This window comes from Dermochelys coriacea, chromosome 6 (genome assembly GCF_009764565.3).
Source record: "Dermochelys coriacea isolate rDerCor1 chromosome 6, rDerCor1.pri.v4, whole genome shotgun sequence".
Taxonomy (NCBI): Eukaryota; Metazoa; Chordata; order Testudines; family Dermochelyidae; genus Dermochelys; species Dermochelys coriacea.
The window spans coordinates 78,610,178-78,625,762 of NC_050073.1; the positions used below are offsets into that span (position 1 = coordinate 78,610,178).

The 15,585-nt window shown below is 40.4% G+C and overlaps 1 protein-coding gene across 7 annotated transcripts in view; it reads right to left on the bottom strand.

Annotated features, from left to right (window-relative positions):
- The window catches only part of STRN3 (striatin 3), a 98,797-nt gene that overhangs the window by 36,087 nt on the left and 47,125 nt on the right, over positions 1-15,585 (bottom strand). For 4 of the 7 annotated variants that reach the window (XM_043516532.1, XM_038404562.2, XM_038404561.2 and 1 more), the window contains exons 4-8: positions 8,774-8,855; positions 8,165-8,344; positions 7,376-7,505; positions 5,896-6,037; positions 783-893 (exon numbers count right to left, since the gene is read on the bottom strand). In XM_043516532.1, coding sequence (XP_043372467.1) covers positions 783-893; positions 5,896-6,037; positions 7,376-7,505; positions 8,165-8,344; positions 8,774-8,855 — 645 coding nt within the window. The remainder of the gene's footprint in view (positions 1-782; positions 894-5,895; positions 6,038-7,375; positions 7,506-8,164; positions 8,345-8,773; positions 8,856-15,585) is intronic. The other 3 variants (XM_038404566.2, XM_038404565.2, XM_038404563.2) reach the window with 1 other exon arrangement.

The following is a 15,585-nucleotide window of genomic DNA, read 5'->3' on the forward strand; positions in this document are numbered from 1 at the left end:
TAGCTCTTTGTCTATATAAGCTTTATATAACAAACTGAATTCTATACACTGTAGCATTATGTACCTCATTTTATAATTCATAATATTAAAATCTGGAATTCTAAAAACTTTACATATTTTTAAGTGGAAGCCTTATTCATCAGTCATTTCATCTGACAGAATTTACTCCTTTCTTCCTTCCTAACGGCAGTATTTTTCTTTAAAATGTCAGAGGATGTTAACTGAATGGAAGAATGAATGTCAACATCAAGGCACAAATGTATTGTGGAGTAAGCCACAAAAATGTTTGCTTTCCCTTACATTAAAGGCATCTTTTTCATTCTCGTGCTGTCTTCTAGCAGACAGACAAATATAGGCCCAACAATGTAACTGAATTGTGATTCAAAGCAATGTTCAAGAAAAAGCAATTCAAGAATCTTTTTCTTTTACAAATGGAGAAATTTAGCCTAATTTGTTAAAGTTCAGGAAAGGTGAGACAGCACTCCCAGAACCAATACTGTTCAAAATCTATCACTGTACTTAGATTTCAAGGTAGTTACCTCTCTTTTCCTATTTAACCTTAGATTATGTTTATAAGTGTTTTCACATTTCTATTCTTAGAAGTGGCACAAGGTATTTCTTGTATGATCAGATTTAGAAGGTAGAAAGTTAAAGTTGGTTGCCCCCATCATGGAAAACAAGACTTAATGCAAAAACAAAAACAGAATTTGCAGAAGAAAAAAAAACCCGTCCTCTAAATGGATAAAACGAATTGCATTTCAAGATTCAGAATCTGCACTTACTCTTTACCCCTTTCTTCCCCTTTCGTTCCTTCTTGTATTGTTCCTTCAGTTTACTTATTAGTCCCTGGTCTACATCCCAAACCTCAGCAGTTGGGGACAGGTCATCTTTGTCTACATGCAGCATATTATTAAAAGAAAAAGAATCAGCAGTTGGCAATGCAAGCTGTGGGTGATTGACTGTTATAGCTCAACATAATCATCAATAAAAAGTTCTTAGGTTATACTTGAAAATATTTTAAAGGTGCAGTCTCAGTTTTGTCAGTTACAGTTTACAAAGTATTAATCCCATTCTATACAGTTTTCACTAAACTATTTACTGTAATTATGTCTGAATATTATTTTATGCTAATTTTTGTTAGCAATGAGAAAATAATTTGAGTTTTTTCTTTAAATAGCTGTTCGTATTGAATAATTGACACTACTAAATACACAAAGGTATCTAATGTTACTTAAGATTACTGCATCTTTAGAAAGCCAGTATTAGGAATTATTCAGCAAGTTTTGAATAAGCAAATAAATATATTTCATGCTGTACAACTCATCAAAGTGCAAGCTGAGTATATCAGTGTCATTTTGTTCATTAAAAAAAACAAACATGCATCCTCTCACACTCTAATCCTACATGCACAAGATAGGGCTTTACCAATTAAAGGGCACGATGCATAAATGTTACCAGAAAGACACTCAATTTCACATACAACATTTTATATGTTTCAGAGTAGCAGCCATGTTAGTCTGTATTCGCAAAAAGAAAAGGAGTACTTGTGGCACCTTAGAGACTAACAAATTTATTAGAGCATAAGCTTTCGTGAGCTCCGACGAAGTGAGCTGTAGCTCACGAAAGCTTATGCTCTAATAAATTTGTTAGTCTCTAAGGTGCCACAAGTACTCCTTTTCTTTTTGCAAACATTTTATATGAAGGTTATTAAAGAACATTCACAAAAGGGAAGACAGTTTGACATCCTCATTCTGATCTTTAATTACAAAATAGTAGAAACCAAAGACTCCATTTTTTAAAGCTCATCATTTCTTTTTTGAAACAACACAGCAAATTTGTATCCGCTAAATAAAAGGAAACCCCTGCTATTGTTAAACATTCACAAATCCCTAGTTGGAAATCTGTGACTAGGGAAAGAAAAATTACTGCTAAGTTAATGTAATTTTGAAATAAGGACTTTTACATAAAGTAAAGCTGACAAAAAAATATGTAAAACAAAAAGCAAATGAACTTGGCCTGCGTTTTTCTTAAATCTTGTGTGTTCTCCTTGATTATTATTGAAGGTATTCTGGTTAAAACAATTTTCTCGCCCATAAAACCAAGCGGTTTGGAGGGGAGGAGCGCTAATTCTTGTAATTAATCATGTTTATGATAACAGTGTCTCCACAGAATGATTCTGATATCACAAATTCATCATCTCATTTCTGGGTTAGATCAATGTTCAAAAACAGCAGTACACAGTAGAGGTAGGGCAGAGTACTTGCTTAAAAGAAGTATCTTTAATAAATAATTTGTGTCACAAATTTTCAAACGTCTCCTCAACATTAAAGTATTCAAGTTACACATAAGACAGGGATAACATTTGGGGATTTGAAATTTAGGATTTTAAAAATATTTTTAAAAACCAAAGACCAGTAAATTGTTATTCGTTTTAAATACAACTAATTCCCTGTACTGTTTTTTGTAATCAAAATATTAAAGGCTAGCATTGAGATTGTGCAGAAAATCTTGACAGTTAAAGTAACTAGTTCATTAGTCAGTCCTGCTTTGACCAGAAAGGATAGTCTTTTGGTTAAGATACCAAATTTGGACTCATAAAATGTGGGTTCTGTTCGTGCCTCTGTCCAGATTTCCTTAGGTGGCAAGTTTAAACTCTGAGCCTCAGTTTATCTTATGTAAATAGAGAATAGTTCCTTATCTCACAGGGATGGGGTATATTCATGCATATACCTGTGGTATTTAGATATTATAGTGACATGCCCCTTAAGAATCTTATAAATACGTTTTGCACATTTACTTTCTCCATTTCTCTCTGATTGGACAAAACAAATGTTTGGTAGATTTTTATTATAATCTTATTTTCCTTATAGGAAATTAGCGGAAATATTTTAATCTGACACTCTCCATCCCTTTAAAGGCTGTGAAATTAATTTTTCTTCTTCTTTAATATTGTTTGAATTTTCTCATCTTTCATGGTTTTGAAAGTCAGCTGTTAGCAAAATTTGTTGAATGAAAGGGGGCTGCAAACTCCAGTATGCGATAACTAAAACTAAACACACAAATAAAGGAAACAATGTTTGCAAATATACAAGTATGTTCATGAAAAACTGCTACAGGGAGATTAAGCCAGTGGTTGGTTTTCAGAAGTCTCTTTGAGAAAGATATATCTTGAATAAAGCAGCCAATTTGTTGATCACATGTCAAAAGCTTATGGATCTCTGCAGTTAATCTATACTAAGAATTATAAAAATAATTTAAAAAGTTACTAAGAAAGTTAGTTAAAATGTCCACTCAAAACTGGAGTGACAGCAAAGCAAGACCTGATTGTAGGTCTGGAGACCTTCACACAGGAAACAAATTAGAAATCTGAGAAAGTAGTACAATAAAGAAATAAGTTTTATACATTAGAAATTAATTTACATCCATAGGGCATACAAACAACTGGATTTGTACATGTCCAACCAACAAAACAAAAAGAATAAAGGAAGGTATGAGGGTAACAAATTAAAGCAGCAAGGAGGACGGGGATAAAAGTGAAAATCAGCAAAAAAATTAAAGTTGCACAAAAACTAGGATGAGAGGGATAAAAGAGAAAAATGGAAATGAGCTTCCGTAAAAGTCAAGTTAAACTTCATAATTTGACCCATACGCAGAATATAACCTATAAATATAATGTATAATTAGCCTATTCTATATGCAAATGTAAGATGCTTAAAGGAAAAATAGGCAGAAGCATTTGTGCAAAGGAAAAGAATGATTTAAACAGGCAAAACTGAAATCTGCCTCAGATTGGTGCTGAAGCAGATTGTTTAGAAGAAATAGACAAGACAAAGGAAGAGATGGCATTGTTTTACATAATATTTGGGAGGGAAAAAAACATTGGAATCCCTAGGAGTCACTATGGACTCCCAACAGAATCACTGTGGATATTGGGGAGGCTTCAGGGACTATTATCTTAAAAAAAAAAAGGTCTAATAAGGTGTTGCAAGGTATTTATAAGACAAAAAAGGTAAATATGTTTGTGGTAGTTTATAGTCATAGACTGTACTAAAGTGGGACCCCATTTGGAATACTGTATCCAATTCTGATATGCCATGAGGAATTTAACCTTTATGACCTTTAACCTTTGTGCAAAATAAAACTAAGTACAAATCTCGAATATTTTAAACCACAAAAGAAAATGTATGTTTATTCAATCCCAAGAGCTCAGGATTTAAACAATCCTCAATGATTCCAGTTAAATAAAAAGGAAATGCATTTAATCCAAAAACAGCAGATACATGTTTTTGGATTAAAGGGAAGAGTAAAGTTATAATCCTTATATAACGTTATGGGCAAAAACACTACAAAAATGGAGTACCAAATTAGAGTATCTTTAAAATACAGCACCAGTTAACGACAGAAACAGTGCACCAGTCACAAGACTAATAAAATGTCTGAGATAAAAAAATCTGTAGTACGAAGGGGTAGCAAAGGTTCCATAATGTACAACATAATCCAATCATTTGGGACTAAGGTACATCATGTCAAAAAGTTAAAATGCTACATTCCAAGAAATTACACAGAATACCGACAATGTGCACTTGATGTTTGGTCTTTAGTTTTGTGCTGCAAAGGATCTGTTTTATCTTAGTATAAAATAATTCAAATGTACAACTACGTATTGATGTAAAACTTCAGACCATCAAGTTGGAATATCAGTTCAATACCTAGACAGACTACAGAAATTCAACAGTTTTAAGATTACTTCATATAAAGACATTTTATTTTCTCCTGCTTAAAATAATGAGGGGTTTAGATAGCTTGTCTCCTCAAGCAGCAACAATGCAGAATGCCCACCAAGAAGTAAAGCACTTAGACCAATAAGATGAAATAAAATTCTAAATCTACCACTAAGGAGGTTAAGGAAATAAATCTGGTAAGTTAATTGTTGTGTTTTGTTCTTTTAAAAATACAGTGAATTTTAGAGTTTATGAAAAGAGAAGAACACACTAAAAGAATGGCACATTAGACAAGTATTCTGTAAACTATCCCAAGCAGCCCCTATACTATTATGCCAAAATTCTGCAATCTCTACCTCGAACACTGTTACTTTAGTCCTGGGCCTTACCTCAGCAAAATGTCAATTGTGTTTAAGTATGAGGTGTTTTTACCAACTAAAAACTAGACAGCCCATTCAATTAGGCAATAACTGATGGATATTTGGAGCCCAGATTAACCCCACTCTTCCTTACTCTTTAAAAAAAAAAAACCACCACACAAGTTTCAAACATCATTAGAGAGACATTTAGTGCTTTTTATATCACATGGAACTGTTTAGCAATCTTACTTCATTATCTAAAGAAAATCTCAACTAGCAGTAAAAAGATTACCAATTTTCTGATTCTATTAATAAAGACTATATTAGCAGTCAACTTCTGAAAATTTGGACAAGAAATAATGTAATTATAGTTTTAATTTAAAAATTCTTCTAGTCCATATAACAGAAATTAATTTAACACAGGCCTCAACACAAATTAAAGCTCCAGACCAAAACCAAATCTAAATTTAGCAAAACATTGATCCCAAAATACAAAAGAAGGACTTTAGGGGTGGTCAGGAATATAGACCAGGAGCAGTAAAGAATATGGAAGATGGGAAAAAACCCTGTCCTGAACAGCGAAACAGACAAATTTGAAATAAATTAACCACAGTCTAATTGTTACCATTGCAGTGTGTGAAGATAAAATTTGTAATAGCCAACACCCTAGTTATCTCCTACTTTGCCAGCATCTAATCATCACAAGCATCCACACATCCATTCCGTCTTTAACAGCACGTATTATAGCTCATAAGTGTACTGTTATGAACAAGTGTTCCAACAGTGCTAAACATCAGTTAGTATTAGCTTCTTACCCCATTCTGTCCCATCCCCTGAACTTCTTGCTTCTCCAGCTCCTTCTCCATCTTCGGCTGTTACTAAAAAATCAAATTCTTTCAGAGCTTCTTCAGTATCAGGGTCATCTGTAAGGTCTGCAGCTAAACCTTCATTACCAATCTGCAAATGGATAACAAAATATATATTCTGTATTTTAAGAAGATTACATCTACCACACAGGCCGACAAGTTTTCTGCCAGTAAGAAGAAACTCATCTAAAATATCAGTTAGGAATGGGACAGGTAATGTAAAAAAGGACCTTTTTTTTTTTGGCAAGGGAAGAACATTTTGAAGTGCAAAGTGTGTACAACTAGTCAGTGTTATTTCAGCTCCTCCAGAATTTAAACAAAACCCAAGCTCCTGAGAAGGCAGGGTAGGAGGCTCCGTTTACCTCAAGTCAAAGCACTGATCTCCCAGCTATTAAAGAAAAAGCAAGACACAATGCAGCCAGAGGGCCATCATGATGAAGAGTGCTTCAGTGACCAAACAAACATCATCAAGCTCTCCACTATAATGACCATACACTCAACTAAACTAATCCAACACTAACTAAATGACAAGTGGAAGTTTCACGAAGAAACAGCAAGGTCCTATAGAGAAGGAGCAACTTCACAAGAACATTAAGGATGGGAGAAAAAACATCTCCATCTGCGAGGCTGGTATAAAACCTGCATCTCTGATGGAATCTTCTCCCCAGCCCACCTTAAAGCATTTAGTTTCTTCTCCTTGCAAATAATCCCTGCTTTTCCAGAACTTCTTCAGGAAACACCCTTTCTTACACATCACCCTCCATTATATAGACCCCACAAAACAAATAAATAACCACCAAACTGAGAAGCAGATGAGATTCTTGGGAGCTCATCACTGCAGCTCCATGATCAGAAGAGAGTTCTTGATAAATCAAGTAATCACCTCTATCAGGGCAGAGCATACTGCCTTTGTATTACTCCTAACTGGCTGAGCTAGTGAGACTGAGAATAGGAAATATACTTGGATCTACACAGAGAACACTGCCACAAGGTCACCAAGCCAGTTATTAACATACAATTTTAAAAATGGCAAAATGAGAGGAAGCTCTAAAAAGCTATGTCCGAGAGGAGGAATGAAATACAAAATTATTCCATTTCTAAGCATTGGCAGCAAACCAAAAACAGAGTAAGACTTTGGTAGCAATCTTATGTTATTGTACTCGCATCTACTCACAAGGATATTGTGAGCACCAATTACCTAATGTTTGTAAAACATTTTGAAGATGAAAAAACATTATAGGAGCTACACCAAAACGTGCTGATACCACAAGTTCACTTACATGTGATACAGATAAAGAAGGGTACCTATTTCAGTGTAATTTATTCATGTCTATTTGAAACATGGGCTTCCACCAGGCTATATTTTATAAGCACTGCTTTCAATATGTCAGATGTACATGACCAAAAGGCAACAGTAAAAGCTCTTTACTTTGTGTTTTTTTTTTATCCGATGCTTTTCTTTTCCTTCTGCAATATCTTCTATCATGTCATTCTCTTCTTCATCACTATCATCTGCATTTTCTAAGAAATTAAATGTTTCAAGAACATCACCAGAGTTCCTACAAAAAAAACAAAACAAAACAAAAAGCCTACAGTGGTCAAATTTACTAGCTGACTTACAGTGAAGGGATTTAGGGGATTAAGTCAAATATAAAACTCTACTATTCAACTTCTACAAGTTTTTAAAAGTCAATAAAAAAATTCCAGGAAAACTTTGTCCATCTAAATCTATGGGATGACTCAGAGAAAAGCACCACTCAACTTGTATGACAGAAGATAGAAACAATTCTTTATGTTAATAATACCAACTTAAATTATTAAAGCTGAAACAAAAATCTAATTTTCACATAATGCACTTATGCATTATGCATAATGCATTTATTTTCACAGTACAAGCTGATATATCTGAAAAATATGATTAGTGATTGTTACTAAGACTCCTTATATGTTACTTATAGACTCCTTATATGTTAATCAAGGATACTTTCAGGTTCTCGTGCACTCACATAGCTGCAGTATTTGGATGATATAACTGACTAACATGCCACTGACCAGAAAAAAAACATAGGCTCTGAAGCTTATACGAGCCTAACTGGTTTCTCACTACTTGCATAACATAGTTGTCTGAATCTAGTAAGTGAAATATCATATTAATAATATAAGTAGGGTATGTTAGCCGACAATCAAGCATATCACAATTTTACATCTCTTTGCTTACCTTTTGATTTCCTGTCCCTTTTGCTTAGATGAAGGAGATTCACCTCCATTAAGGATCTGTTCTAAGTTCTTCGTCTCCACTGAACCATTTGGTTCTGAACCAGAGAGGCCAAGTAAAGACCTTACCCGCTGGGATCGTACATCCAATATTGTGTCCGTGTAACCTACTTCCTGAAGATACCTAGATTGGTTGTGAAAAAAGAAAGAAGAGAAAAAGACATTTATGAGAAAGAGAAAGGAACTAGGGTTTGTTGCTGAAAAATAAAATAAAAAAATTCAATTGATAATACTAAAGGAGGAGATGGGAAGCTAAATGACTACCATATAATTTACTGAAAGGACCCCCTCCACCCAAAATCCATGTGTTCCACCTGTGGTTTGCTTCTCATTACATTTCCCAAGGTTTAAAGCAGTGACACACCCAAGGATTTTCTCTGCTGGTACGGCTTCAAAGAAAAATGCAGTCTACATAGTCTCGCATACTGAACCAATATTTGCCCATATTGACTACATGAATTTCCAAGGCAAAGTGGAAATATGTAAATAATTTCTAAAGAGCCAGAAAAAAAAAAACTGACTACAAATATAGATACTCAACTATATTACTTACTGTCTTAATAATTGCCTGCCTTGCTTCCAGGTCAGTTGACTATTCTGAGGTACTGTAGGAACCTCTGTGTCTTTGGTTTCTTCTGAAATGCAAGGAGATACACATTAGTGTTGCTCATTTTACTCTGCCAATTTTAAAGACCACAGACAGAAGTGATGATTTCACTGAAACATTTTTAGACCCCACACAATTTTTCTGAGAGACGAGTGGTATGGTCATCTGCTTAATGAGCCTAATGCTAGACTCAGATGGTATCCTTTACAAATCCACATTCCACAACCTCATTGATGATCAGCAGATCAACAGTAAACAGTTACAAATATTCTTGGAAGTGCTGAACTTGATTTTACCAATATCAAAAAGTCTCATATTGTTGCACATATTAGGACCTTTGTACATACCACTTAGTCTTTTTTCTGGTACAAAGTTGGCAAATTGCCATTATTCAGATAGCCTCCCTTAAAGGCTATTCAAAATAACGCCAACTATTTTATTTTATTTGTTTACATTACAGCAGCTGACCTGCTCTGGCTAATTAACTCCCTTTTTCTTCAGGGGATTCTAAATAGCTCTAACAAAGAGCACTTAAGAAAGATTCATTCTAATTCTCTATTAAACTATATTTAAATGTCCATTAATTTAGTATAACAAAACTGGTTAGTAGAAACTTGATTTTTCTTAAAGGAAGACAGTTGTAATTTTTTTTTTAAACTTTATCACTATTTTTTTTTTTTTTTTACTAATACTGTTTAAATAAGTTCCATTAACTTGTATGTGGGGAAAACTAAAGTAATCTGTCAAGAATACAATATTAAGGAATGCCATCACTTTTACTCTCCAACAGCAACTGATACCTTGAGCACATTCCACTTTAACAGTTGTTCTATTATATCAGCCTATAAATCGTGGAGTAAAGAACTAATACTGATTTAGAGAGAATTCAGAAGTCAGACCTGTATGTCTTTTAAAGAAATGTGAAAAAATGAACTCCAAGCACTAACACACTTCCAAGCAAGGGCAGAAATGCCTTAAGATGTGGCCATACTAAAGAAAAGGAGGGGAGAGAGAAACTGTCTAACCTGACACTTAGAGATTCATTGCCACAAGATGACTTGTGGGTCATAACTGCATTTCCAGTGAGTAACAAAGAGGAAGGCCAAACTTTATTTATAACTTAGAGTCCCAAAGAATTGAATTTCAAGGAGGGGCCAGCCATGCAATAAAGGTCATTCTTACTTATTGAACAGTCATATTTAATCCTTTAGTTTCAGATCTATAAGAGGCAGAATTTGTGGAAATGTTAGTTAAAATCAACATATTGCCTACATTGTGAAGTCTACTGCACTCCATGTGTCAATGTGGGCACACAGATTTGCATCAAGGCATTTCCTCTTGATCTGATACTACCCCCGTTCATTTTTAAAAATATGTAAAAAATTATGACTTTTCCAGGATAAAGCAAAAACTATCAGCTTGTTATATATTTTTATTGTACAACAGAACAACAACAATGTACAATTTTCTCCATATAAAATGTATATTCCATTGTTCAATTTTCTCCCTAGTTGTCTCAAAGAAGTTTATCCTGCCAAGTAAAAGAATGTAATATCCCAATAGACACTAAGATCCTTCAAGGGCTGATGGTAGAAATTACCTTAACCCTAACCCACTACCTCTTTATTCATCTACTAAAAACTCACTCAACATTTGGATCTTTCTGAAGGAGAGAAAGAAAACGGAAGCAATAAAGGCTCAAATAAACCTCTTGCCAAACACCAGGATATTCAGTAACAGCTCCCTGGAACCAAATATCTATTCTCAAAGAATTAAAAAACAGTTACCTAGCTTTCATAACTGTTGTTCTTCGAGATGTATTGCTCATGTCCATTCCATTCTAAGTGTGCGCACGCCCACGTGCACGGTTGATGCAGATTTTTGCCTTAGCGGTATCCGTAGGGACTGCAGTGGCATTCCCTTGAGTGCTGCACTTATGTGTCAGTATATCAGGTGCCACTGACCATACGCCCTCCCTCTCAGTTCCTTCTTGCCGGCGACTCCAACAGAGGCAGGTGGGCAGGTAATGGAATGGACATGAGCAACACATCTCAAAGAACAGTTACAAAAGGTAGATAACCGTTTTTTCTTCAAGTGCTTGCTCATGTAGATTCCATTCTTGGCAACTCACAAGCAGTGCCAATGGAGGTGGGCTCGGAGTTGACAGTTTTGCAGCTTGTAGCACTGCCCCACAGAAGCCAGCATCATCCTGGGCCTGCTGGGTCAGCGCAAAATGGAATGTAAACCTGTGGACAGATGACCAGGTAGCAGCTCTACAGATCTCTTGGATCAGCACCTGAGCCAAGAAGGCCACTGATGATGCCTGTGCTCTAGTTGAGTGCTCTTTGACTATCGTCGGTGGAGGCACACTCGTGAGGTCATTGCAGTATCAGATGCAGGCTGTGATCCAGGACATATGTTTTGAGCAAAAACCGGGCAACCTTTCATCCTGTCTGCCACAGCAATGAACTGTTGCGTTGACTTGCGGAAAGGCCATGTCCTGTTCACATAAAAGGCCAGTGCCCTCTGGACATTCAGAGCGTGCAACCTGTGCTCCTCTTCGTAACTACGTGGCTTTGGAAAGAAGATCGGTAAGAAAATGACCTGGCTGGTGTGAAACTGGGAAATTACCTTGGACAGGAATGCCGGGTGTGGCCGCAACTGGACCATGTCTTTGTAGAACACCGTATAGGGTGGTTCCAATACAAGAGTTCTGAGCTCAGACACTCTGCGAGTGGACGTAATTGCCACCAGGAATGCCACCTTCTAGGAGAGAAGAAGAGAGCAGAAAGCCAGAGGCTCAAACGGAGATTCCATGAGCCTCAACAGCACAAGGTTCAAATCCCAGTGAGCGATGGGATCCCAGGTAAAGATTCTCCAGACCTTTAAGGAATTGGGCTGTCATGTCATGAGCGAAGATTGACCTGCCTTGGAACAGAAGATGGAAAGTTGAAATTGCAGTCAGGTGGACCCTGACTGACAACAATGCCAAGCCTTGGAGCTTGAAGTGCAGGAGATAGATCATCTGCAGGGAGGCCTACTTGGCCTGGACATGCCAATCCAAGGCCTAGCACATAAACCTTTTCCATTTTGCCAGATAGGTTGCTCTGGTGAAGGGCTTTCTGCTACCCAGCAAGACCTGTTGCAATCGGGTCAAGCATTCCCACTCGTCTGTATTTAGCCATGCATCAGCCACACAGTCAAGTACAGTGCTCCAGGTTCAGGTGCAGAAGACTGCCGTGATTCTGAGACAGCAGGTCTGGCCAGAGAAGGAGTTGCAGCGGCTCGGCTACTGAAAAGTCCAGTGGCATGCCGAACCATTGCTGGTGAGGTCACAGGGGAGCTATCAGGATAACCCTCGCCCTGTCCTGCTTGATTTTCACTAGGACTCAAGATCAATAGCACTAGCGGGAAGGTGTACATCAAGGCCCCTGACCACAGAAATAGGAAAGCATCCAACAGGGGACTCCTGTCCATCCCCTGGAGCGAACACAACACATGGCATTTCGTGTTCTGGTGGGACACAAACAAGTACACCTGGGGAGACCCCCACTTCCAGAAAAGCATACCGGCCACCTCCGGGTGGAGCGACCGCTCATGGAGATAAGAGAAGATTCTGCTGAGGTGATCTGCTAGCACATTCTTGGTGCTGGGCAAGCGTACGGCTAGCAGATGAATGGCATGCAGCACACAGAAGTGCCAAAGGTTGAGAGCTTCTTGGTATAGGCCTGACGGCCTGGCTCCACCTTGTCTGTTGATGTAATGCATCATGGTAGTATTGCCCGTGTGTCCCTGCACCAACTTGCTCCTCAGGTGGGGCAAGAAGGCCTGGCAGGCCAGGAGAACTGCTCCGAGCTCCCTGATGTTGATGTGGAAGGCCAGATCGTCCTGCACCCATTGGCCCTGGGTTCTCAGCTCACCCCACCCAGGTGGGCTCCCCAGCCCACGTGTGAAGCATCAGAGACCAGGGTCAATGACAGGACAGGGTCGCAAAGGGGACTCCCTGAAATACTGACTCAGCCTTCAACCACCAATCCAGGGATTACAGAATGTGATCTGGCACCCTGACCACCCAGTCTAGATCACTCTGTTGGGGGTGTAGACCTATGCCAGCCACGCTTGCAGAAGCCAGAGGTGGAGCTGGGCATGACCGACCACATGGGACAGACTGCCATGTGGCCTAACAACTGCAGGCAGCTCCTCACATGGGATATCGGATCAGACATGGCCTGAAAATGCACCTCCGGGAGGAAGGCTCTGGCTTGCATGGACTCGAGAACTGCTCTAATGAACTCTATCCATTGGAGCAGCCTTAAGGTGGATTTTTTTCTCTTTTATCAACAGGCACAGGTCATGGCAGGTGGAACGCACCACTTCGAGGCTTCTCTGCACCTGGTTCCAGGATCTGTCCTCGATGAGCCAGTCGCTGAGGTATGGGAAGACCTAGACCCCTGAACGTCTGAGGTAGGCAGCCACTGGTGACAGATATTTGGTAAAAACCCTTGGGGCCGATGAGAGGCCAAAGGGGAGTGCAGTGAATTGGAAATGGCGATCGCTCACTATAAACCAGAGGAAATGCCTATGACTTTGGAATATGGAGACATGGAAATAGCAATCCTTCAAGTTGAGGGCGGCGTACCAGTCTCCTGGATCCAGGGAGACCATGCGAAATTTCAACTTTTTGAGAGACTTGTTGAGGCATCACAGCTCCAGAATGGGCCTGAGGCTCCCTTTTGCCTTTGGGATTGGGAAGTAGCGGGAGTGGAATCCCCTTCCCCTCATGTCCCAAGGGACCTCCTCCACTGCTCCCAGGCGCAGGTGGCTCTCGAGCTCCTGAATGAGGAGTTGCTTGTGCAAAGGGTCCCTGAAGGAGGACAGGTGGGAGGGAAGGGGTGGCCGAAAATTGTAGGGTGTAACCGTGAGACGCTATGTCCAGCACCCACGGTACAAGGTGACTTGGGACCAGATCGAACAGAAAGGACGCAGACAGTTGAGGAAATAGTGGGGTGGATCTTGGACAGGGGCTGTCACTCTCGACCGCACCCTCAAAATGAGCGCTTCTGTTTCCCCAAGGGTGTTTTGCCAGACTAGGCTACGCAGGTGAGTGGGAGGCAGAAGGGTGATGCAGCTGAAACTAGCATCTCCATCCCTTCTTCTTGCAGGCCCCTGGCGAGACTGCCAAGGCTTAGGCAGCGGAGGCAGCCAGAACTGCTTCCTTGTAGGTTGCAGCGTATGCATTCCCAGCGAGTGAAGGATGGCTTTGGTGTCCTTCAGACCATGCAGTCTCATATCAGTTTGCTCTGAAGAAGAACTGTTACTATCAAATGTGAGGTCTTGGATGGACGTCTGCATCTCCTGGAAGAGACCTGCAGTCTGAAGCCAAGAGCTGTGCCTCATCACCACCCCCAATGCGACTACCCTGGCTGCCGAGTCCGCTGCATCCCAAGCCATCTGGAGGGAGCACCTGGCAGCCGCAGTGCCCTCCTCCACCAAGATGACAAATTCTTGAGCCAACCCCTGTGGAAGGGACTCCTTGAACTTATGGATGGAGTCCCGTAAGTTAAAGCTGTAACGGCCCAAGAGGGCCTGATGGTTCACCACCTGGAACTGCAAACTGGCCATCGAACATATCTTTCTACCAAACAGATCCAACCATTTGGCTTCTATTTTTGGGAGTCAAGTTGGTATGCCCCTGTTTGTCTCTTTCATTGGCCGCAGAGACCACCAGCTAGCCTGGGGGAGGGTGGGTATAGAGGTACTCGAACCCCTTGGCTGGGGCGAAGTACTTGTTTTCAGCCCTCTCTGAGGTGGGAGGGATGAGGTCGGAGTTTGCCAGAGACCCTTAAGGGTACTGTCGTGCACCGGTAGTACGACACGGGTTGGTGGAGAGGCTGACAGATCGTTAAACAAGGTGTCCATCTGCTCAGCCATTTCCTCTACCTCCAGGCCCAAGTTCTCGGCCACCCGATACAGCAGGGCCTAATATTCCTGAAATTGTCCAGCGGGCTTGCCCTCAAGGGTCCGCAACCACCTCATCTGGGGACGAGGACAACAATTGCACCATCAGGGGAGGTTTCAGGCATCTTCCCCCGCGGGGGAGGGAGACTAAGGGGTGGATGCCCTTCTCTCTACTCCGATCATCTGGAACGCCTTGTGCACTGAGCCCAGTGTCGCTGGTGCCACCAGCTGCTGCTCTGAGGCAGCAGCCAATGAGAGGTGAGCAGGAGGCATTGCCACAACTGGCATTCCCCATGTACTCCAATAAGGCCACTGTGCCAGCCACGGGCTCAGCAACATCAACGCAGCCTCAGGTGCTCATTCACACTGGTGCATGCTCGATGAGGGGCTGAACTGGGCTTCTGTACTGGAGAAATCCTCTTCCGGTGACCACAGTGGGGCCATCAACGCCTGGGTCTGCTTGCTGGCCATTGCCATTAGGAACTGGTGCTGGAGGAAAGTGATCGATATTGAGGGGGCCAGAGACGCAACCAGGACCTGCGCCTAGAAAATGATCTGCAGGGGGGTGAGTGGCGTAGATAGTATGGCGACTAGCATCTTGCTCTAGGCGATCCGTATCAAGACTGTGGCAACTGGGAACGTGGCACTGGTGATTAAGGACGAGCCCCTGGGCCTCCAGGCTCCAGCGACCTGCAGCGCAGAAGTGGAGAGCACTGCTTCGCCTCAGGGAATTGGTGGGGCTCCACTGCCCCCTGAGGGGTCTTTGCATCTGACTTGCATGTGTGGGGAGCCTTTGCCGA